This window comes from Setaria italica, chromosome V (genome assembly GCF_000263155.2).
Source record: "Setaria italica strain Yugu1 chromosome V, Setaria_italica_v2.0, whole genome shotgun sequence".
In the NCBI taxonomy this organism is placed as follows: Eukaryota; Viridiplantae; Streptophyta; class Magnoliopsida; order Poales; family Poaceae; genus Setaria; species Setaria italica.
Window position 1 is genome coordinate 1,395,427 of NC_028454.1, and position 24,878 is coordinate 1,420,304.

The 24,878-nt window shown below is 44.1% G+C and overlaps 2 protein-coding genes across 2 annotated transcripts; both read left to right on the forward strand.

Annotated features, from left to right (window-relative positions):
- Positions 1-1,314: 1,314 nt before the first annotated feature.
- LOC101759226 lies at positions 1,315-6,885 on the forward strand. Its single transcript, XM_004971428.2, has 13 exons — positions 1,315-1,517; positions 1,989-2,062; positions 2,171-2,245; positions 2,329-2,453; positions 2,541-2,810; positions 3,323-3,495; positions 4,458-4,498; positions 5,227-5,355; positions 5,436-5,560; positions 5,634-5,915; positions 6,024-6,169; positions 6,337-6,393; positions 6,502-6,885. Exons 1-13 carry the CDS (start codon positions 1,315-1,317, stop codon positions 6,518-6,520), a joined length of 1,719 nt encoding a protein of 572 aa, XP_004971485.1. The 3' UTR covers positions 6,521-6,885.
- A 14,181-nt stretch (positions 6,886-21,066) lies between these two features.
- LOC111257258 lies at positions 21,067-23,916 on the forward strand. The gene is made up of 2 exons (XM_022826519.1): positions 21,067-21,452; positions 21,691-23,916. Exon 2 carries the CDS (start codon positions 22,720-22,722, stop codon positions 23,857-23,859), a length of 1,140 nt encoding a protein of 379 aa, XP_022682254.1. The 5' UTR covers positions 21,067-21,452; positions 21,691-22,719; the 3' UTR covers positions 23,860-23,916.
- Positions 23,917-24,878: the final 962 nt, after the last annotated feature.

The following is a 24,878-nucleotide window of genomic DNA, read 5'->3' on the forward strand; positions in this document are numbered from 1 at the left end:
GGGGCGGTCGGGTGCCCCAAACTCCTAGTCGCTCGTCGGCTGGAGGGCTAGAGGAGCGGCGGCGTCCAGCCGACGATCGCCAGCGACGTGAGAGGACGAGATCGGATCGGAAGAGGGAGGTGGGAACCGAGAGAGGAAGGTTCCCTATGTATTTATTTGGACGAAAGCCCCGAGTTTGCCCCTGAGCGGCCAGGCGAGGCAGCAGCAGAGGACGACGAGCGGCGGAGAAGGCGGTGGAGGAGGAAGACGGCGGCGCGGATGCGTAGGCGCCCGGCGGCGGTGGGTGCCTGGGCGGCGGCAGAAACGGCCGGGAGCAGGAGGCGGGGGAGGAGGAGTAGGCGGTGGGCGGCGCCAGCGCGACGCAGCTCAAGGGCGCGGGGTGGTGGCGGCCGGCGGCGGCCGCCGGTGGGCGTTGAGGCGCGGGGCGGAGAGGAGAGGCGGCGGGCGGTCGGCGGGCGCAGGAGAGGTGGGGGTGGAGAGGAAAGGCGGCTGGCGGCCGGCGGGCGCAGGAGAGGCGGGAGGCCGGGCCCGGCACGCGGAGAGCGCGACGGCGGCGCGGACGAGTCGCGAGGCGGAGTAGCGGGAGGCGGAGGTGGCAGCGGGCGAGGAGGGGCACGGGGAGGATAACGGGGAGGGCCGGGAGGAGTGGACAAGGAAGACGGGGAGGGCGAGGAGGGGCACGGAGAAGATAACGAAGAGAGAAAAAGAATAGGAAAAAAAGAAAAAAGAAAAATCAAAGGAGGAAAAGAAAAAAAGAAAAAACAAGGGTATGGTGGACATTTTACCTTTCTGTCCATTTTAAATAGAATCCATTTTATCAAATATTTTTTTTCAACGAGATAAAGAGCAACTCCAGGAGGCTGCTAATCTTACCCCCAATACTTTTTTTTGGAAAAAAGAAAAAAAACGAACTCCAACAGTCCACCCGAACCTTCCCTAATTTTTTAGCAACGCTAAAAAACAGCCTACCACCGCGTATATTTTAGCGTTGGCATTCCTCCCTAATCCTGATTCCCGCACGCTCACGCGTCCCTTCCGATGTGCCCAATACAATGACGTGGCCTGTTTTAAAATATTGGAGGCTATTTATTAGCGATCTGCTGTGGATTGATAAGTTTTTGAGGGAAATTTTTTTAAAAAAAACCCTAATATATAATTTTGAGAAAGAATTTTTTTAGAATCCAAGAGGAGTTGCTCTAGGTCGAAGGAAAAAAAACTATTCCATCGAAGACGCCAGAGCCCGAAACGGCCGCACCACGGCCCCACCGAACCAACCCTCCTTATATTGGGCCGTTTCGCCGATACGGGCGTCACATGTATCTTCCGGCGCCCAGCCCTAGCCGCCTGTCCCAACCCGACGCCCCGCAGCTGACCTGCACAGCGCACGCATCGCGCCGCCGCCCGCCGGAGCCGCGGACCGCTGGCGACGATCCACCCCCACTCTACCACGCCCGCGAAAGCGCGACGCAGCACGCACGAGCGCCGGCGGCGATTCAGCGGCGGTCCGGCGACCTCCGGTGAGTTTCTTCCCTTGCACTTCCCGATCTATCTTCTTGTTCTTCCGTTACTGACTTCTTGTTGCTTGATTTTCCCTTTTCCCTTCCCGATTCGAGTAAACGGCAGCCGCAAATTCGACTACTACTGCTCCTAGCGCAGGTAGTGTACGTCATGTGGCGACGTCGGCCACCGTTATGGCCTTATGGGATCATGTCACCATTTTAGAGAAATGAACCCTAATTTCAATGTTACTTGGTCCTTCTAGGCTGCTACAGATTGTAGGATTTTAATATGCATTATTATTTATTTGTTTTGTAAAAAGTATCCGGCATGGGGTTCCTTTTTTTTGGGTTCCTGATACGGGATCCACGTGTCCCAGTCTCACAGCAGACTTAAAAGTATGGCATAATAAATAAAAACTGAATTACTGACCCTGCAACGTTGCTTTTCTGGTTATGACCCAAATTTTTCCTTGTTCAATTCTGCATCAGTTCTGGAAAGATGCTGCCAAGCAAGAGGGGTGCTGATGATCTCACAAGATTCTCAACCGACTCATCGATTCCAGGTCTGCTGGTTCTTCCTTTTTCTTCATGTGTTTTATGGCTCTATTTGGGCACTCACGGCTGCCTTGTATCGTGTTTTCTAACTTGTTGCTTATTTTGGGACAATCAAGGTTTCTGGAATGAGCTGAGTGATGAAATTGCATCAAAGTTGTCTAGAAGTGTCGTCTCAATTGCTTTGTCCCATGGTGATTACGCTGTTGTACACTTAGTTTTCAAAATATATGCCTAAAAGTCATTAGTTGGAATGATACAAATTATGATCTTGTAGGAGAATATGTGCTATTTGCATCCTCTGGCATAGCTATAGAATGCCAGTCTAACTTCACAAAGTTTGTGACATCAGCAGCTTTGGTTAGAGCTTTAGATGATGAAAGAGATGTCCATGACATTGAGGTTGGTGCTGAATCATTTACTAATTGTTCTTTTCTACTTTAGATAACTGTGATCATTCTGTGTTGTTTCCTTGCTTTACTATTATAGATTAAAGTACGCCATGAAGGACATGTTGCCATAGGGACTGTGGAAGAATATGACCTGGATCATGTAATTGCTGTTGTCAAAGTCACACCCGTCCTTGATGTTTATTGCGTACCTCTCAGTTATGCAAAGGAATTGATGCCTGGTAGCAAGGTTGTAGCAGTAGGGCGTGACATCTCTGGCAAATTAATGGCCAGAAGTGGGACACTTACTGCTTCAGACCGATCTGAAGATTCTGGACATCTTATGTTCTCTACATGTAAATTATCTGAGGTACACTTGTGTTATTATGAGTGCTATAATCTTTTCTGTTACTATATTCTCTAAACTGTGTCTCGTATTCGATAAAGAAAATGTTAATTTACTCTCTCTGTTTACCTTTATTAGTCGCTGTTGACTGTAATGCAAAAGGTTGGCCTTATTCCTTTCAAAATGTACCCTTGTGCAGTTAAGTTGAATGGTTTTCATAGTGGTTGAATTTGCAGTGGAACATACTTCAAAGATATCATACATTTTAAAGTATAACATATTAATGATAATAAAATAGTATTCCTTCCAGTCCTTGTTATTACTTGACGTCTCGGCACTAAAATATAACTACTTTCGAGTCTATTTTTGTGTCCTAATGTCAAGTAGTAATGACTGGAGGGAGTAGCATTTAGAACTTGCAGAAGACAGTCAACAGTAACTAGTAAACGTAAAGGTGGGAGTAACTCTTATCACCTGGTCATTTTATTCTGTTCCAGTGTAATCCTTGTTGCCTGCCACATGATTTTTTTCTCTAGGTTATGCAGGGGGGCGCACTTTTTGAATTTGATGGGAACTTTGTTGGCATGAACATTTTCTGGAATATGAAAAGACCCATATTCATGCCAAGGGATATAATTTTTGATCGTTTGAACGATTTATGGACATCCATGGAAAAGATATTATTTCCTGAGATGGTGAAGTTAGCCAGGTGTGCCAATATATTTCCAGTTTTCTTATCTATGTTTGCAGTTGCAGCTTTTAGTGTTTACTCTTAATAATAACTTGATGCTTTGGTACCTCTAGCGTAAGATATTATCAAATAGGTGAGCTGTACTTGGCATGTGTCAAAGTTGCTCTGTATTGTAAAGTAGCCATATTCCTGTGTATCAAATATTAAAGCCAACATATTTGTTACCCTTAATAAAAACTTGATGCTTTGTTACCTCTAGCGTAAGATAATATCAAACAGATGAGCTGTACTAGGCACGTCACAGTTGCTCTGTATTGTAGAGTAGAGTAGCCATATTCCTGTGTATCAAATATTGAAGCCAACATATTTGTCTGATTCAAAATGTTAGAATATTTTGTTGAGATTAAAATATGAACATTACAAGGGAGTATGGTCTCAAGATTTTGTTTAACTGGATACCACCCGTTTCTCTAACTGGTGGTCTAGGGCTGTCAAAAGAGTGCCCCAGGAGCAGAAGAGTGGTCTCAATTCTCTGATTATCCTAGTTGCATGGGAATTATGGAAACATAGAAATGATTGTGCATTTGAGGGAGAGAGGCCAGTAGTGGAGGTAGTCTTGCAAAAGATTGCCAGCCTTTGGTGTATGGCTGGAGCTTCTGCTCTCCAGGAGCTCCTTTGCAGGTTGCTTGGTCTTGGTCCTTAATTTGGGGCAGGCTAGTCGTTGGCCGTTCTTTTTTGTGCGTGTCGCGTCTGTACCTTTCTTTGTTTTTCAAGGGTGTGTGTGGTGGGGTGTTTGGAGGGTTTTTTTTGGCCCTTTGTATTGTGTTTTTTTCTCTCTTAATGAAATGACATGCAGCTCTCCTGCGTTGTTCGAGAAAAAAAATTGTTTTAACATTTGCTCAGTTGTATTATTACACTATCTACTCATGCTGATCCCTTTTGGGTTAATACTCGTATTAATGTTTCATCTACGAGCATAGAAAAAGAAGCACAAGTGTGGAACTTCGCTCGCATCCTGAAGGTGAGTACACAACCACCCAATATTGATCAGTAAATGTTATTTAATTGTGCAACTCATCACTGTTTCTAAGGTCCTCTAGTGGTTCAAATTAAGCCTTTACATTTGTACTTCTATATAGCTAGTTTAGTCTTCTACAGTTATATTATAGTGTTAAGAGTTAATCCGTTAACATTACTTGTGCACTAGCGATTCAGCCAATGCCTGTGCGTTGCGATCATGAATAAGTATACATCAGGTTCTGATTTTGAAAAGTAATTTTACTCTGGTCTAAAAATTTATATACATATAATCATATCAATTGGCTCCTACATATACACATACGCAGATAGTACAACACTATGCTGTAAAATGCTACATGCGCATCCTTAATAAATCCATCCAGAAAGATCTGGATTGAGTGTGCATAGAGCACACCATGACCATCCCAGCTCCTTGAAGAGTAGAGATGGCATTAGTTGTTGCACAAGTTGCCATAACATTTTAATGTTAAGTTGTTATGTAGAGAACTTTAAGTGATTGTTAAATGCTGCACTTCGATTTAACACATGCCAGTGCTAATCAACCTTGTTGCACCAGGATAAGCAAGGTACAGTTTGGGTTTACACTTTTGGTTATCTCAGTCCATCAAGGGGCACGGTCATGAGTCAATGCTTGCTGAGTTATCATGTGCTGCGCATTTTTACAGCCTTGCTGTCCCACTAACTATTATACGATGTCTCGTCCACCAGGTAGCATGAATGTTGATACTTTTGAAGAACATTTTGGCGACAAATATCCTACTGGTGTCTGGGGTGAATTCAAGAAAGAAATTTATTCTAACATATCTGACAGAGTTGTCGCACTTGCTTCGTTCCATGGTGATTTCACAGTGATGCGCTATTTACTATTTCACATTTATGTTGAGTCATCACTAGCTAATGGCAGTTATGGTGTCCAGATAAATCAAAGTTCTTTGCATGCACGGGAATTTTCATTGACTTTTATGGATGTTCGATTATTCTAACCTCAGCGAGCTTGGTTAGGGATCCTGATGGCGCTAATGAGATCGTGAGCAGCTTAAGGGTTGGTACTCCTAATTTTACTGTGATTCTCGTTCGTCCAAGACACTGCTTAAGTCTCACTGTATTGTTTGCAGATTGAGGTGTTGCTTCCAAACAACAAACGGACTGCAGGGAAATTGGAGCATTATAATTTCCAATACAATGTTGCTCTAGTCAGGGTCAAGAATTACAATGTTGATGGTCGTGGGAAGCTGCCGATGCCTGAGGTGGTACGATATAATCAAACGGTGGTAGCTGTGGGCCGTTGCTTTGAATCAGGTTTATTAATGGCTGCAAGTGGGAAATTCATACCAACCCACAAAGTGCCAGACGATGCGAATTATGATCTTGGGTACACTACGTGTAAAACCACTAAGGTAGCGCCCTTGCCTTTTCTTTTTTAATTGCCTACTTTTACCAGATTATGATGTACTTAGCCTTACATACTTGGCGTCACAACTGACCTCTCCATATTACCTGGTTAGGCTGTGATTGGAGGCCCCCTTGTTGATTTGGATGGAAAATTTGTGGGCATCAATTACTATGATATAGAAACAGGAACCCCGTACCTGTCTTTTTCTGAAATCTGGGAAATTTTGGAAGGAATGTTGGATGATTTGAAGACAAATAAGTAAGTGTGGATTTCTCTTTTGGTATTCAAGTTGTTATGATAGTGCTGGTATACAGGTTTAGTTTTGCATGACTGCAAGATTTGTTTGGACATTTGATCAATAATCTAGTTGGCGGTAAAATCAACATAATATCCTATTAAATCTCGATATTCTGCGTGTTTGACAGGGCGACGATTGGTGGTCATAAGGCCCGTGTGGGATATGACATCGAACCACAAATCATGTATGTTGATACATCTCATCGATCTTACTATTATTATGTAATAAACATATCTTGTTTAGAAAATTGCTGACCTGATATGACGTGAGGAAATATATCATTGAATGGCAGCTGGGTATCGCCTGCCTGATCCAAGGTGATACGGATGAAGATGAAGTTGAAGATTAACGTGCATCCCTAGGCAACAACAGCAACACTATCTGCATGCCATAAGCTCGTTTTATCTGGATTGGATTGCAATTTCATGTATTATCTTAATAGAATATTTGAACAGATGTCTGTTGCTAAGATAATCTGCATGCGGTAGCCTGGCTAGGAAGAGAAGTTGTTTGGTTGGTAGCCTGGCTAGGAAGAGAAGTTGTTTGGTTGCCTGCATCTAGTTTGAGAATCTCATGCAAGAGACTGTTGGTTATGCGCACACACCTCCTATTTGATGTGAGAATACCTCCATCACTCCTCAATGTTGTTAAATCTCAATTCAAACGTATTAAATCATCTTGGGAGGCAAAATAATGATTAGTAATAAGTACACCAAGCTAGAATTTACTAGTTGATCCATGGTGTAAGCATAGCAAAGCATCTGATGCACAAATTCTGATCTGAGGGGTACATAAACCACCAGGTCATCATGATGAACTTTAAGGCAATAACATGTATCCAATCCCTGCAGTGCAAATTATAGAAGGAAAAGTGAGGCATAAGTAGCAAAGAATCACACGAGATTTTCATCCAGTTGCAAGATCGGGTGAGGAACAAAAAATAACAATAATAATAAAGGTGCAGGTGCAGTGGGCGAGCCAGGCCAGCCCAGCCAGGTGCGTGGGAGCTTGGCCAGGCCAGCTAGGGGTCTACTGTTAGGCCTGTTTGGTTGGAGGCAAGTATTTACCTTGTGAAAAAGTGCTGCATGTTAGTTGCTTGTAAAGTTGATGGTCTTTGACAGGCTAGGCAAGTTTGAAGATGTGTTTGTTGGAGTCTTATGCCTGAGAACACTAATGATATTATATTGCATCTTAGTTAGAGATTATGCTTATATATCAATCAATTCCTCCCTATATTCGTTATTTAGTATTTCTATATTCGTTATTTAGTTTTTTAAAGAGATATTAGAATTTCTTTTATAAAAATATATTTGCTAAATATTCTTCTTGTGCTCATCAATTTATAGAGAGAAAAAGAAAGCAATTGGCTTTGCCTGAGAACAAACTAGTCGTGACGTCGTACCTTTTCTTTTAAAAAAAAACAGAAAAGAATGAGAAGGGCACATGACGTGGTAGTGTGCGTTGATGACCTCCCTTAATGCCAGGCTAATCTGCTCAAAAACGAGTGCCGGAGCCAGACGACTGGCGCTAATCTCCATCCTGGCACAAGCAGCAGCATCGGTGCTCAAGACCCCACAACCAAACAAGGTGCAGCACTTCGGCCAAGCAATTTCATCTCAGGGTTCAAACCAAACAAACCTTAATGTAATCCCTTGCCTTAAGCAAGCAAAGTCTCAAAGCAAGTTACAACACTACACGCTCGCCCATGCTCTCCACTCCAACACTCTGATCCTCTTGTGATAAGCGGCTAAGCTCACTGCTCATGTCCAAGTTGAACGGCCGCGCTGGAATGTCCAATAACCCACTGTCATCTTTTTTTTTTCTTCGAATCACACAACACAGATACTCACATACACGCACGCACACTTACCTCTATGAATACGCACATAACCCTACCCTTATAAGCACCTTTAAAATTAAAGATTGAGCTGGTAAATCCTTGAAATTGACGAAGTTAGCACGGGCGTCTCGTTTACTACTGGAAAAATTCCGCCTTCAGACTAGTTCAAGAAGTATTCCTTGAGGTTACAAAAAACAATGAAAATGAGTGACTAAATAACAATGCCTAGAAGTCCCACCGGAGCACTTGGCAAGTCTGTGGCCTAGTTCCTGAGTGTGTGTGGGTGTTGGTGTCTGAGTTTGTAAGGTTCCTAACCCTTTTTTCTTCTTTATATAACAACTTGCAGTTCTCTGCGTGTTCGAGAAAAAAAGTTCACGAACAGATTTATTACCAAAGGAGAGACAAGGGATAAAAAGAAAGTTGGTCGTTAAAGATGTAACAAACCTCTCAGCTCTGAAAGCCAAGCCTTTCATCTCTTTCTCATGGATAAAAGAGTTATCTTCTCCATTTTTGTTTCTGCCAGAGCTAACTAAATCTGTCAAATCCGTTGTATTCTGCAAAGGGCAGTTTCACACCAGCTATGGCAGTTAAACTCGGTCATTGAAGCTGCCTGCTGTGACCTTGTCTCAGACAACACAACCTGCAAGTTTTTCAACAATACAACTATTAGAACATAGGAAGAAAAGCGCCAAAAAGAAACTTAACACAAGTTGGAGTCAAATTTTCATTGCAAAAGAAAGTTGGGGTCAAATTTATGAAATTATCTTCAGATAGTTTCATGTTCCAGAAAATAAAGTCAGAGCAATGGTGGGACAATCATAAAATCAGCTGGCAGGACGAATGCGGTACCATCTATAGCATATTTTCTTTTCTTCTGCTACTGTACTTTCTAGTGTAGAATTGCAACAATAAAGATATAAATGCTATATGGGTAGCACTACATTTAGGAGGGAATAAAAAGGAGGTATCCCAGAAACGCTACAGCACTATCTTCTGTAGAATTGCAATATCTTTTTTTATGCAAGCAAAAACAATTAGCACATACAAGCCCAACATCTTAAACTGTATATAGCATAGGAAGATTTTTCTTCTCTATTGTGTTTCTGGATCGAAAATTGAGTTACTTTATTCAAAGATGGCTAAAAATCAATACCAGAGAGGAGGATTGGTACTGAATATACAAGTATAGTATGTAAAAAATGGTCCCTTCCCCGTTGAAGCCTAGCATTTGGCACAGTATTGGTCCAAAACTAACAACAAAAACACATTACAGTGTAATCCATCTTCCTCGCAAGATTTGTAACAATATCTCCAGATTTGAATAGTATAGGAAATCTTGGAGGAACACATTACAGTGTAAACACATTACAACAAAAAATATTATGCAGCGGGAGCATAGGTCATCTGAGGATGGAGCGGAGGAGGAAGACAAATCTTGGAGGAGCCGATTGCAGACTTCATCACCGCAGCAGAAGCCGCCAGCGTGGGGAAGGAAGGCATGAAGTAGAGAGCTCAAGGTGGGAGTAACTAGTAAACGTAAAGGTGGAAGTAACTAGTAAACGTAAAGGTGGGACTTCATCACCGCAGCAGAAGACAGTCAACAGTAACTAGTAAACGTAAAGGTGGGAGTAACTCTTATTACCTGGTCATTTTATTCTGTTCCAGTGTAATCCTTGTTGCCTGCCACACGAGTTTTTGCTCTAGGTTATGCCGGGGGGCGCACTTTTTGAATTTGATGGGAACTTTGTTGGCATGAACATTTTCTGGAATATGAAAAGACCCGTATTCTTGCCAAGGGATATAATTTTTGATCGTTTGAACGATTTATGGAAATCCATGGAAAAGATATTATTTCCTGTGATGGTGAAGTTAGCCAGGTGTGCAAATATGTTTCCAGTTTTCTTATCTATGTTTGCAGTTGCAGCTTTTAGTGTTTACTCTTAATAATAACTTGATGCTTTGGTACCTCTAGCGTAAGATATTATCAAATAGGTGAGCTGTACTTGGTATGTGTCAACAGTTGCTCTGTATTGTAAAGTAGTCATATTCCTGTGTATCAAATATTAAAGCCAACATATTTGTTTACCCTTAATAAAAACTTGATGCTTCGTTACCTCTAGCGTAAGATAATATCAAACAGATGAGCTGTACTAGGCCCGTGTCACAGTTGCTCTGTATTGTAGAGTAGAGTAGCCATATTCCTGTGTATCAAATATTTGGCACGTGTCACAGTTGCTCTGTATTGTAGAGTAGAGTAGCCATATTCCTGTGTATCAAATACTGAAGCCAGCATATTTGTCTAATTCAAAATGTTAGAATATTTTGTTGAGATTAAAATATGAACATTACAAGAGAGTATGATCTCTCTTGACTATCAAGATTTTGTTTAACTGGATACCACCCGTTTCTCTAACTAGCGGTCTAGGGTTGTCTGTTAGAGCCCAAAAGTGGCACGGCTCGAGATATGTGAGGCTAAGATTAGAATGGCTTGGTACTAACTCTTGGTATTTTGTAAGTTTGGCTTGAATATGAATTGTGCAGGATAAAAAGGTCATTTCAGATACTTTGGACGTGATTTTGCTAAAAAGGGACAAATAAGCACCTAGAACAACACCAAAGTTACTCGATATGGCTGATATGACGAAGCCAACCGGTTTGATCAGCCTACTAAAGTGGCCTGACCAGTTATTGGTCCTGTAGCCGATCAGGCAGTCCAGACCGGTCATCCAACCGATCTGACCGGTCAGATCAAAGTGCTCAAAATACAGATTGGACTTCACCATTGCGTATATCTCGTCGAGACGATCGAAATGCAGATGAGAGAGTTATGGCTTCGACAAGATCTCATCGAACCCTCAAAACCTCTAAACCTAAAGCACATACTTACTGTAGCATCACACGATCAAATCATGGACTAATTAGGCTTAATAGATTCGTCTTGCGAATTAGCCTTCATTTATGCAATTGTTTTTGTAATTAACCTATATTTAATACTCCTAATTAGTATCTAAATATTCGATGTCACAGTTGGTTTTGTAATTAACCTATATTTAATACTCCTAATTAGTATCTAAACATTCGATGTGATAGGAACTAGACTTTAGTCCAGGTAACCAACAACCCCGAAAGGGGGCTATTTAGTCTCGGTTGATATTACCAACCGGAACTAAAGGTCCCCCATCGGTAGTGGATTTTTGACACGGGACTAAAGACACTTTAGTCCCAGGTCTAAAGTCAACCGGGATAAAAGCTCTTGGATGGAAGTCAGTTCTCTATTAGTGGATGGCAGTGGACTACGACGCCTCCCCCTGCGAGCACATTACCTCCCTGAAGCTACGCCTGCTCGACGCCATCCATGGCTTCTACATCAGGGCGCTCACCATCATACCCCACGGCGCTCCAACCGGCCTCCTCCTCCGTACCCTCCTCGTCGCTGGACATTGCTACGGGCCATGAACCCTGTGTCCAACGTCATCCTTAGCTCCATCTGGTACGCCGCTGCCTTCCCTCACGCGCATGGCAACGAGGCCGGGTTACCTGACGGCATCCTGGACACCAAACCCATGTCCCGCATGGGGCTCTGTTAGGCCTGCTAATAGGGGGGTTGAAATGAGTTTTATGGGGCGGGTTGACGCGGGGTGTATTTGAATGGGTTAAAATGTGTTTTAGTACCTAATAGGTTGGGGTGGATTGGGTATATGGCAAATGCGGATTGGGGTGGGTTGGAAGTGGTTATTTTTTTTTGTTTGAATTCGTATGGATTTAACTCATAGTACTACAAGAAATACAAAGGTTTATGACAAATTTTTTGTGATGATGTGTCAATTCGTCAACAAGTCATTCTGTTTTAAGACGACTTTCAGGAGGAGAATGACTTTTTTGACGAAAATAATGTGTTCATCGTTAAGACATAATAAAAATCATCGTAACCTAAAGAAGTAGTTTGTTTATGATGATTTATGTTCCGTCATAACATGCTACCTTGGGGTCGTCATAAATTATTGACAATATTAGTTTGTTATAACTTTTTATTTACATATAATAAATGAGATATTTGGTCCCATTGTCAGTTGGGGTCGTCATAAATTATTGACAATATTAGTTTGTTATAACTTTTTATTTACATATAATAAATGAGATATTTGGTCCCATTGTCAGTTGTATTTTAATGGGCTCTATATGTAATGCTATTTTCGGAAAATAAAAAACACAAAATCATCTTCGTCTCACGTCATATGATATGAAAAAGGTATAATACTTTTCCTAAGGTAGAGGTTAAAGATTCAGAAAATAAAAAAAATTAAGACAATGGCAAGATTTGAACTTGAGATCCTATTATTAACATCCATGAGTCTTAACCACTAGGACATCAACATGTGACTACAAACATTTGCAAGTTACTGGATATATAGATGTAGGATCACTTTTATTTTTATATATTTTTTTTGATTTTGCAGAAATATATAGTCGGATGGAAAAATTGCAGAATTGGGCTATTGCCGCTGGCCCAGGTGGCGGTAAGGCCCCCGCCAACGTTCAGCAACCGACGTAACTGCGGGCACATGAGTCGAGGCGTTACCGCTGCCTGGGGTGGCGGTAAGGCCGTGGCGGTAAGGCCCTTCCGCCGCCTGGGCCGGCGACAGTCGCCCCTTTATAACACGCCCGCGCCCTTCCCCTCTCCTCGCACCAGTGCGTGCCCGCAGAAGCCAGAGAAGGGAGACAGAAGAGAAAGAGGAAAGGAAGGAAGGAAAAAAAAGAGAGAGGAGAGGAGGAGGGAAGAAAAAAAAAAGAAAGAAAGGAGGAGGAGGTGGAAGAGGGAAGAAATTTCTTCCGTCTTTCGCAGGTAAATTTTTTTGTAATCTCGTAGTTTAGTTTAGTTTAGATCTAGATTTAGATTTAGAAATATTAGTGGATCTGAGATTTAGAAATATTAGTACATCTAGACTTAGAAGTAATAGTAGACGTAGATTTAGACTTTGAAACTTTTAGCTGTTTTTAGATAGGAAAAGGTAGCTAGGTTAGTATATCTGATTTAGCATATACAATAAAATAGAGTCAGTACTATTAGATTTAGTTGTTATGGTAGATGGCTAGAATAAATGAGTTATTAAATTATATATTTTTTAGGTATTTGAATAGAGTTTTTCGATAACAATATTAAATTTATTTGTTCCGGTAAATCACTGCGATAAATGTAGTGAGTAAATTATAACTTTTGGTTAGGTATTACAATATAATTTTTCGGTAACATTATTAGATTTATTTGTTGTGGTGCATGTCTATGATAAAGTTAGTAAGCAAGCTCGATTTAGTTTTACATAGTTATTTGTTTATTCAATTGAGGTCATTATTGTAGTTAATTTATGTATAGTGCTGAGAATAATTTGGACTGCCCGTTTCATGTATGTTGCCAGGCATGTCGGATAGTGTCAATATTCAAGTGTACTATGGGTCAGGGGAGATTAGATATGGTCCAGAAGGGGTAGATTTGAGTGGATTTCCCTATTTTACCAAGTGTGTTCCAAGAGCAAGAGAGAGAACTTGGGGGGATATGCAAGTGGCTCTGTAGGGACTTAGGTGTTGACAGAGATCAAGCGGATGTGTCAGCGAGGTTTGTAGTGCAAAGATGGTCGGACATAAACTTTTGGGAGTTGGTTCCACTTGAAGGAACTCCGAGGTATCGAGCTTACATAGATGGTTTTACGAGAAGAGGTTTACCAATCATATAGTATGTCCAATTTTCCATGAAGGGTGGACCTAGCACTCATATTGAAGATCAAGTCGGAGGAGATGAAGTTGAAGCGGAAGAAGATGTGCAGAGTACTGCGGGTGGACACAAAGGAATTGATGACGAAGAACAAGAAGGTGGAGATGCAGAACATGATGTAGCACCTCAGGAACCAAATGCAGAGGCTGATGAGGGGGAAGAATTTCCTGAGTTAGTAGAGCAGATGGAGATGGAAGGAGGGGAGGCCAATGGTGCCATGGAGGAGGACTCGTCGGATGAGGAAGATGATTATCCTGTACCACGAAATTTGTCAAATTACGACCATTCTGCCCTACAAGCAAATGTGGGGGAAAATATTCCTCGGGAGTACTGGGAGAATGAGGTATGCGTGGGGGCTGTGTACCAAAGTGGGGATGAAGTGAAGGTGGCTATTAAGAGGTGGTCCACTTTGTGTTTGCGGCGTCAGTTCAGGGTAGAAAAGAGTAGCCCGAAGGTGTATGATGTCCATTGTGTGCGAAATGATTGCCCATTAAGGGTGCATGCATACAAGGGCAAATGGAAGGATTACTGGGAGGTGACTAAAGTGGTTGGGCACCAATGCTTGCTGGCAGAATTGGAAGGGACACACCGCAACCTCACTGTTGAATTTGTTGCTCAATACATGTACCCTCAGATAGTGGAGAATCCAAGCTTCGAGCCCAAGTCCATTATCTGTGTCACAGAGGAGAAGTTCAAGTACAAAATTAGCTACAACAAAGCTTACCGTGCTAAGCAGAAGGCGCTTGAGATGAAGTGGGGTACGTTCGAAGCATCCTACGACAACCTCCTTGCCTTGTTGCACACCATTTGCCAGAGAAATCCTGGAAGCTTCTACAACTTGAAATTATATCCAATTCTTCAGTTTCCAGGCAAACAGGTCCTTCAGCGGTCATTCCTTGCATTGGGTCCTTGCATTCAGGCTTTCCGGCGTTGTCGACCAGTCATTTGTATTGATGGCACATTTCTGACTGGAAGGTACAAAGGGACAATATTAACAACTATCGGAACGGATGGCAACAATCAGATGTTGCCGCTTGCGATCACTTTTGTGGAGGAGTCTGGAGATAGCTGGTACTGGTTCCTTGAGAGGGTGAAGAACATGATTGTGTTGGATGTCGAGGGGGTCTGTCTCATTCATGATCAGCATAAAGGCATTATACAAGCAATCGAGGACCTACAGAATGGAAGTCAAGACCGTTTCAGGGCGCCGATATGGCCGGACTTGAAGAGTCGGTGGTGCATGAGGCATATGGGTGCAAAATTTCATAGCCAATTCAAGAACAAGACCCTTACAAAATTATTCAAGCACCTGTGCAACAAGAATCAGGAGAGGAAGTTCAACCTACCGTGGAAGAAACTTGAGGACCTCACAAAAAAGCAATGCGAGGAACTAGCGAAGAGGGCGGTCAATAGTGAGGCTGACCAACCTGTGTCTCTGGAGGACGTCGGGCTCGACGGTCCAAACGTCAGGCGAAGATGGGAAAGATCCATCAAGACCTTCTCACAGTGGATTGAGAATGAACCGAAGGAAAAGTGGGCATTACTCTTTGATGAAGGAGGTGCACGATGGGGTATATTGACGACAAACCTAGCTGAGGTTTACAACTGGGTCCTACGCGGTGTTCGGGGCCTGCCCCTTGTTGGTATTGTCGAATTTTACCTTTACCACACCATGAAGTATTTCAGGGAAAGGTACCAATTGGCTGATAACTCAATGCGCGACAACCATGTAATATTTGGGTACAAGATGACAGAGTACATGGAGGAAGCAATTAAGAAAGCTCATTTGCATCGTGTGAAAGAAGTGGGAGCCGTGGAACGCCGGTTCGAAGTTGTTTGCAGGGACAAAGTTCGAATGGGCAGGAGGCGTGAGAGACACACACATGAGTGCATCATCAGCAATGAAGGTTGTGTTTGCTCTTGCCACAAGCTAAGGTTGCTGCACAGGCCTTGCACCCATATCATTGTTGCATGCTTCGAGGCGGGGGGCCTCCAACCCCGTCGTTTCGTGCCGCACTATTTCCTCAAAGAAACCATATGGCAAACTTGGATGAACGAGGTTTATGGATATCGTTTGCTAGGAGACTTTGTCAATAATCCAGGTAATGCCGCCCGCTACATTCCTGATCCTGATCCAGAAATGTTCCAAGGAGTGGGGCGACGTGGGAACAGGCGTATCCGTAATGACATGGATCAATCTGAAGCTGGTCCTGATGTCCGTCTATGCTCCAAGTGCCATGAAGTTGGTCACACCTACAAGAACTGTCCGGCAACGATGTATGCAAGTGCTAGAACCCAATTTGCATCTAATAACTAGTAATGTAATGTACTATCTACCTTGAGTTGTGTTATTGTAACTTCAGTTGTCGTCCTTAGGTAGTATAATATAATGTTTATTTGATGGTGTGGACAAGGACATCAAGTATTGTAATATTTATTGTGGACCCTTCTATTTGTATTGACTCATATGTGCCATAGAGTTATGATGTTTATTTGCAATGTAAGGTAATGTAATGTTATATTTTCTTTAGGTGTTCAGTGCTTATTTCTTTCCATACTTGTGTTGCAGGTATGGCGTCGCACCCAAATCCACAGGGGGTCCAGACCCCTGAGTTGCTCGACCCTACCGTGGATGGCCAGCACAGGTCATTCCACTGGGCTGTAGTTGGTACCAACCTAGGCACGTTTCGGGCTCGTATTCCGCATGCCACCATGCCAATCGACCAACGTTGGATCCCGAGGTAGAAATAATTAGTAATACTTGTGTGTTAAGTTGAACGATTAATTTGTGTAAACTAATTCATTTATTCCGTGGTACAGGTTGCGTGCGGCGGGCCTTCTTCCTGTGGCTAGGCTTGTGGAGGGCGACATGGTCGACCGTTCAGCGTGACGTGGCCGCGAGAGACCCACACGATTGCAGTTCGACATGTCCCTGCTAGTAGCTTTGCTAGACCGGTGGCGGCCGGAGACGCACACCTTCCACCTCCCGGTCGGTGAGTTGACCCCCACACTAGAGGACGTCTCGATGCTACTGGGCCTTCCTTGTGCAGGGGCCACCGTAGCCACGATGGACGTCCCCCCTCCTGGCACGAGGAGCTGCTGGGTCGCTTCGCGAACGTTGCCTGCATAGACGGTGCCCCACAATACACCACTTTCAGCAGCTCCCACGGCCCGACGAAGGCTTGGCTCCAGCAGTTCAGTGTGAGTTTCTAATTACCAGCAACTACAAATATTTTTTGGCCATTTTTTTTATTGTTGACACAAGTACGAAATTGTTTTGCAGGCTGAGTACATGAGAGAGGACGCAGACAACGCTACAGTAGCGCGTCACTTGGAGGTGTACCTACTGTGGCTCTTCGGCTGGACCCTCTTCTGCACGTCGTAGGGGAACTCGGTGCCTAAGCTTCTTCTTCCTTACGCGAGGGCCATTGCGGAGGCCCCGCTCGACGAGGTTCCACAGTACAGCTAGGGTTCAGCTGTGCTGGCGGCCACGTACAGGGGTCTTTGCACGGGCTGCGTGAAGGTGACTTCGACGGAGCCTATCTTCCTTGGCTGCCCGCTGCTGCTTCAGCTTTGGGCCTACGAGCGGTTCCCGATAGGGCGACCTCGTGTGGACATGTCCCCCTACCTATTCAGTTTTGACGAGGACGACGTCGACAGACCCACGATGGGGTCGTTGTAGTGCCTGAGGAGGGTACGGTTCTTCCTCTACTATTTTTTTATTCTTATTACAATTTTGAATTTCGAAGGTCCTAAATGAGATATTGTGATTACATTTCTTGCAGGCAGTTTGGACGGGGCTAAAGACAAAGAAGTATTACCCGGACTTCGTCGGTATGTTCGACGCTCTGGTCGACACTGACGTGAGGTGGAGACCCTACAGCTTCGAGGAGGTGGAGGCTCATGCCCTGCATGGCCTTTCTTCGCTATGCCATCGGGACATGGCGTACTGGATGATGAGGAGGCCGCTAGTCTTCGACATCCACGTCGAGGACTATGCGGTTCACCGTGTCATGAGGCAGTTCGGCCTGTACTAGGACTTCCCGCTTCCGGCAACGTCACCGGTTTCGAGTTCCGTTCACAGGTACAATCCAGCATTTTCATTCTCCTTGCATTAACAATATTTTGTTTATGTAACTCGTGTAACGATGGTTCCATTAGGGCTACCCATTAGGGTGGTGGTGGTGGTGGGCCTGGAGTCCTATGGGCTACGAGGATGGTTCACTGGGTCGCCCTGTGGGCGACCACGCTAGACGAGGTGGTCCAGGAGGCCCGGCCACACGACGCCGATGCTTTCGCGGTGTACCTTAGCTGGTTCTTACCAAGGACTAGGACGCAGGTCCAGCACGTTCCGGCGGAGCCACCGACGGAGACCGCTCCAGTCACCCAGACGTACCCTCACGCGAGAGACGTCAACTACGACCGCGCGGTAGGCTGCTTGAATTTTTTTGTTACTAAACTTGCATCATTTGGTGTGACTAACTTGAAATTTTTTCACTCCCCAACAGATCGACCTTATAGTGGATTTGGATAGGCAGCTGACGTACGACATCGATAACTTCCTTATGATGAATTTGGTTCAGCAACGATCGCTGCTTACGAGGGTCAGAGACGACTGCAGGAGATTCCTCAGTGGCGTTACCTACCGTGGCAGGCACGGGGACGTCGTCCGTCCACCACGACCTTCGTACCCCCGTGCATCTATTCCAGCTCCTACTCAGCAGGCTAGTACGTCCTCTCACCGGCCCATTCGTCCGGTAGCAGCCGGCACCTCCTACGTCGTACCACCACCACCACCGCCACCGTCTTGGCACGCCACAGCAGGTCCATCCACCGTTCTGCAGATGCAATACGCATGGTCCTCTTGTCCTTCTTCAGCTGCACCGGAGCTAGGACCAACATGTGCATGATGTGTACATATTGTAACTCCATTTTAAGAACGCAACGAAACTAACAAAACCGTTTCCTTTTGTGATTGTAACAGGCTACGTAGACCAGAGATGGCATTCGAAGGACTCGCACGATGAGGCAGCGAGGTCCAGTAGCAGTGCTTGGATCGATGACCTTTTCAGAGTGGACCTCGACCTGCTCGGTCCCTCCAAGCTGGCAAATGCCCTGGGTCCTACACAGGGTGCGACCTAGTTCCTCGGGACACCACAGGGTCCCATACAGGGCGTGTCGTCGTAGTACCTCGCAACACCTCCTGTGGAGGGAGCGAGAGGACGTCCGACTCGCGACGTTCACATGCCAGAGCCCTGTACGTATGACCGGCAGCAGACCAGAGCAGCGCAGCGGGCAGCAAGGCATGGTCGTGGTGCCCGCGAGCCTCGTTTCAAGCGAGGACGCATTTAGTGCGTAGGGTGACTTCATTGTACGATTACAATGTGTATGATTATCTTTATGTGCGAGGACTGCTCTATCTACATAATAAGTTAAATGCCTTTCATTGTTCGCGTGCGTTTACTATACAAGTCTAAACATTTCCCAATTAAGAATTAGAAGCACACAATTGAAATAATTGATAACTACGAATGAAAATCGTGCGGCAAATAATGGAGTACATGACCTAAGCACAACACAATGAAAGGTCCAACAGTACACAACATTATCCATGAATAAAACATGGACACAACCGCACACAACGGAGTAGTAGTGAATAACAGAGCCTACTGAGTACAACGAGGCCACTTTCCCTTCCTCAGGGCATCGGGGTTATCCTCCATCGCTGCTTTGGCTCGGCGTGCACGCTCAAGCTTTCTCTCCCTCTCCTCCCTCTCCGCAGCAAGCCGCCTCCTTTCCTCCTCTTCCTTGTGCTCTTTCTCTGCAGCCTCCTCTCTGAGCCTCTTCTCCATCCTCTCCTTGCTCTCTGCCGCCCACTGCAACATGTACTGCATGTGCTCCTTGTCCTCAGGCTTGATCTCAGTGTCAATCCACTGCTCAAAATCACAGAGCGGTGGAGGGGTCTGCAAAAAATGTATTTATTACAAAACAAAAAAAGCATGCAAGATGTCATATGGCACAAAATAGTTATTGCACAACATCAATTCCTCACCATCTTGTTAATGCGGCGTTGACGAAGTGTAGGCTCAAACGCAAAGTTGGAACACATCCAATACCTCTGCCTATACGTGTCTTCGTCATCGGACTTAGCTACCTTGCAAGGATCGTCGCAAAAACACATGGGCACTGGAACACCACTAGGCAGAGGCAAACGGTCGAAGGCATTTTTGGTCAACGGAACACCACTCCACCTTTACCATTTTCGTTGTAAGAACCGGAAGCAACTAAGATTAAATCATACGACTACCAGTTAGTACGGTTGAATAACGAGCACTGAGATTACCTTGCTTTACCAGCTTTTCCACGCCTTGGCATCCTACGGTTGTATAATAAAAAATATTAAAAATTCATGAAACTATACTAGTAAATACTTCTAGATGTAAATACTAAACTATGAACTAAAAACCGAATGTAATTCTATACTAACTAAGCTACATTTTTAATATCTAAAAGCACACAACATATTTGTAGATCTAAATACTAAACTACAAAATAAATACCGAATCTACTATACATAATAAGCTAGATTTTTAGCATCTAAAAGCACAATGTATTTTTAAATTTACTATACTACGACATTGAAAAACTTACCTGAATCCTAGGAGATTTCTTCCCCTTCTTTCCTCTCTTTCTTTCCTCCTTCCCTTCCTTCTCTCCCTCTTTGTTTCTCCCCTCAAAAACGTTTGAATGAGGAGAGGTGGGTGGCCTGAAGGCCTGGCTGGGAGGGGGGGAGAGGGTTGTTAAATAGGGGGCGGCGGTAAGGACCCTGACCGCGCCGTACCGTGGCGGAGCAGGGGGCCGGGTCCTTACCGCCAGTCCAGGGTCGGCGGTAAGGCCCTTCCGCCACCTGGGCCGGCAGCAATAACCTAAATCTGCAATTTTTCCATCCACCTATATATTTCTGCAAAATCGAAAAAAAATATATAAAAATATAAAAAATTCTGTAGATGTATTCTCTGCCATATGAGGGTAGCCCAGGCCGACCAGACGGGCTCGCGTCCACGCGATGGCAGCCGAGCAGGCCTCTGCAATGGAGCGCTCCACGTTGTCCGCACGGCGTGGGCACTGGGCAGCCCAGCTGGCCTCGGCACTCTTATTCGCAAAATGCAAAACAAAACTCCGCAACGGAGATTCGAACTTTGGACCTCTCACACACGAATCAGCAGCCTTAGCCACTAGACTAGAGAAGTGTCAATGAAGAATGGCTATCCCGTTGTTCGATGCCGAGTCTGTGAGTCTTCGCACATGCGCCGGTGGCTGCTCCCGATTGAACGCCTCCTGGCCGCCCGACGAATGCTCCTGTCGCCCCTCAACTCCGCCTATGTGCTCCTCCTCTGAGGCGAGCTCCTCCTTCTCCACATCTTCTCTGTGCTTCTGATTGGGAACCGGGCGCAGCGGCACTTCGGCAGATCCACCCGCGGCCGTCTGCCCCAACCCTGCTTGGCAGCTGGGCAGTGGGCGCTGCCAAGTGCGCGGCCGCCAGCCAGTGCTCAGTGCCCCGAGCGTCTACACTGCTGCTCAGGTCCCAGCGCCCTTGCAGCCCCGCCCCTACTGCACACAGCTCACGGGAGTCACGGTGAGTATCGAATTCTGATTTTGATTTTATCGTATGCAATCAATAAGAATAGTATTCATATTCATTCAAGATAATAATCATGTCAGCTTCTCAATAAATTCAGCATACCATGTGCTAAGAAAATTTACCATGTGCTCAATCAGAATAATATTTATATTCACACATGATTTTAGAGCTGCAGCTTGCTAATGTATATATACTTCATGCTTAGTTTCTAAGTTATTTAAATGTTCTGCAGATGGACAGAAGTTGGATCAATAGTAGGCTATTTGGCAAGCCACATCTGGACGGGGTCAGTGAGTTCATGAAGCTTGTTTCAGAAAACTTTGGTGCGGATCAACAGATACTTTGTCCATGCCGTAGGTGTTTGAATCGGATTAATTTCTGGACATAAAGGACAGGTGGAGGATCACTTATATATTTATGGAATGGCTAGCACGTACACTAGGTGGATCTATCATGGAGAACCAATGGAGGACACAATGATTGAAAATACTGGCCATCAGGATGAACAGATTGATTTCACCGCGGATGTTAATTTGAATGAGGTTGAAGAAGCCAACCCTAATGATAGAATTCCTGATATGGTACGGGAGTTGTTCACATCTGAAGAAGAAGGTCGAAGGAAAAAATAAATGTTTGCTATACTATTAGAAGAGATGAAGCAAGAACTTTACCCTGGTGCAGCTTATTCAAGATTTTCTTTTGTGGTGAAATTACTTCATATCAAGTCATTTTATCAAATCAGTAATATTGCATTTACTGCATTTGTGAAGTTGCTCTATTCCTACATCTTACGAGGAAGCAAAGAAACTTATTCGTGCTTTGGGACTTGGATATAATACAATCCACGTGTGCCCGAATAATTGTGTATTGTTTCAGAAGAATTATGCAGCACACGATGTGTGCCCAGTATGTAGCCCATCAAGATGGAAAGATAAAGATGGATGGAAAAAAAAATCCTGAGAAAGTATTGCGTCATTTTCCATTGATTCCAAGGATGAAAAGGATGTTTGCTTCCAAAGAAATATCTGAATTGGCACAATGGCATAAGTTGAAAAGAAATGCAGTGGAGAATGAGCTCAGCCACCCAACTGACGGTGAGGCATGGAAAGCATTTGATACTAAATATGCTTGGTTTTCCCAAGATGCAAGAAACATTAGACTTGGCCTTGCTACAGATGGTTTTAATCCATTTGGCAAAATGAACTCGTACAATATGTGGCCTGTATTTCTTATCCCTTAGAACTTTCCGCCATGGGAATGTATGGAGCAATTGAACTTCATCATGGGCTTACTCATCCCTGGTCCATTATGCCCTGGAAAGGACTTCGATGTATTTTTGGAGCCACACATTGAAGAGTTGCTAGATCTTTGGAAAGTTGTCCCTACTTTGGATGCATTGACTAACAAATCTTTTGATCTACATGCTGCAGTTATATGGTGCATTCTTGATTATCCAGCTTTGAGCACATTGTCAGGTCGAGTCACAAGAGGCTATTATGTTTGTGTCCGTTGTGACAAAGATCCTTGCTCTAGAAGAATAAGGAATAAGATATGCTATATTGGCCATCGGCGCTTCCTTCCAAGGGACCATCCATGGAGGAAAAAGAAATGGTTTGACGGAAAGGATGAAGAACATGACAAGCCAGAAGACTTTAGCAGTGATGAGTTGAAGAAGCAATTGGAGAGGGTCATGGATGTTAGACTTGGGATGCATCCTCAGAACAAAAAGAGGAAGAGGGGAGAAAATGGTCAATGTTGGAAGCTAAGGTCATCGTTGTGGGATTTGCCATATTGGTCGAGTTTGAAGTTGCGTCATAATCTTGATGTTATGCATATCGAGAAAAACATATGTGAGTACATTGTTAGTACATTTCTCGGCATTGCTGGCAAGACAAAGGATACCATTAATGGTAGGCTTGATTTGGAAGATATGGGCATAAGGAAAAACTTGCACTTGAAGCGTGATGGAAATTCATATAGTGTTCCACATGCCCCCTATGTATTAAATAAAACACAAAAACTTGCTTTTTGTGAATTTTTTAGAAGTGTAAAATTCCTAGATGGATATGTAGCAACATGTATCATTGTTGATGGATGTAACCTCCAAGGATTGAAAACTCACCATTGCCATATACTACTACAAAGGATTTTACCCGCTGCTATTCGAGGAATCTTGCATAAGGACATATATGAAGCAATTAGTGAATTGGGTAACTTCTTTCAGAAATTATGTGCTAAGACTTTGAAGATAGATGTTTTGCATAGAATGAAAGATGAAATCCCAATCATTTTGTGCAAGCTGGAGAGAATATTTCCTCCTCCTTTCTTTGATGTGATGCTACACTTGGCTGTTCATTTACCTGATGAAGCAATCCTAAGAGGTCCGGTACAATATGGATGAATGTACCTGTTGGAGGTATGCCCTAGAGGCAATCATAGAGATGATGATATTCCATTTGTATCCATGATTTATAGTGTGTTCCTTAAATATCCATTAAAGGCTACTTGAATTGATTTGCAATTATGTGAATTGTATGTGAAACTCTTTACTTGTATGGTTATCCTAAAGTTGTCCCTAGTCGGAGTTCATGTGAGGACACACATGAATATTAGACTAGCACATGTATTAGTTGATGACTATGTTTCACAAGTTATGGACATGGAGATGTTAAACTAATAATGTGGGCACATGTGGAGACATGTGCTAGGACCGACCCAACACGAGAAGTAGTTCTCTCTTTACACAACATATACGCTTTGTCCTTAGACCTGAGATTGTCACATGTACTCAAGATGTGGATCGACTTACTTAGGGGCTATCAAACGCTACGCCGTAACAGGGTAGCTTTCGGGTTTGTCAAGAAGCATGCTATGAGACATGGTCAATCAAGATGGGATTTGTCCCTCTCTAATTGAGAGTGATATCTCTGGGCCCCTCGAGTGATCGGATCCGAAAAATGCATGGCCGTGCTATGTACGGTTAAGAGTTAACCTACAGAGGGATTCTGAATCACAGGATCGAGAAAGAGCGGTCGGCTCGAAGCTAGACCAGATATCGTGGGGCAAAGGGAATAACATGTATATAATGTTGTGATGGTTCGTCTGATATGATCTTCGTGTGCGTATAGGAGTTGTCACATCTTGCTAGAGGCCGCTACCGACTATTGGGCCGAGTAGGAGTACTCAGGCCATGTCTATACGTATCGAACCCATAGGGTCACACACTTAAGGGGCTGGAAGCCCAATTCGGATGTGATCCGAGTTGGATTAGGTTTAGAAGTACTAATGGGACTTGGACCCAGAGGCCAGTTAGGAACCTGTATAAATAGAGGGGTGGGGGCGCACTAGGGTTTACACCTTTTGGCGAAACACATCTACCGCGCCTCCCACGCCCTCGCCCTGTTGCAACTCGCGGACCTA

Bases quoted from the DNA above. Each gene is read 5' to 3' on its own strand.
- LOC101759226 (XM_004971428.2), top strand. From the start codon at position 1,315: ATGTATCTTCCGGCGCCCAGCCCTAGCCGCCTGTCCCAACCCGACGCC. The intron at 1,518-1,988 runs GTGAGTTTCTTC...ATTCTGCATCAG, and splicing joins CGGCGGTCCGGCGACCTCCG to TTCTGGAAAGATGCTGCCAA. The intron at 6,170-6,336 runs GTAAGTGTGGAT...CGTGTTTGACAG, and splicing joins GATGATTTGAAGACAAATAA to GGCGACGATTGGTGGTCATA.
- LOC111257258 (XM_022826519.1), top strand. From the start codon at position 22,720: ATGGAGCAATTGAACTTCATCATGGGCTTACTCATCCCTGGTCCATTA.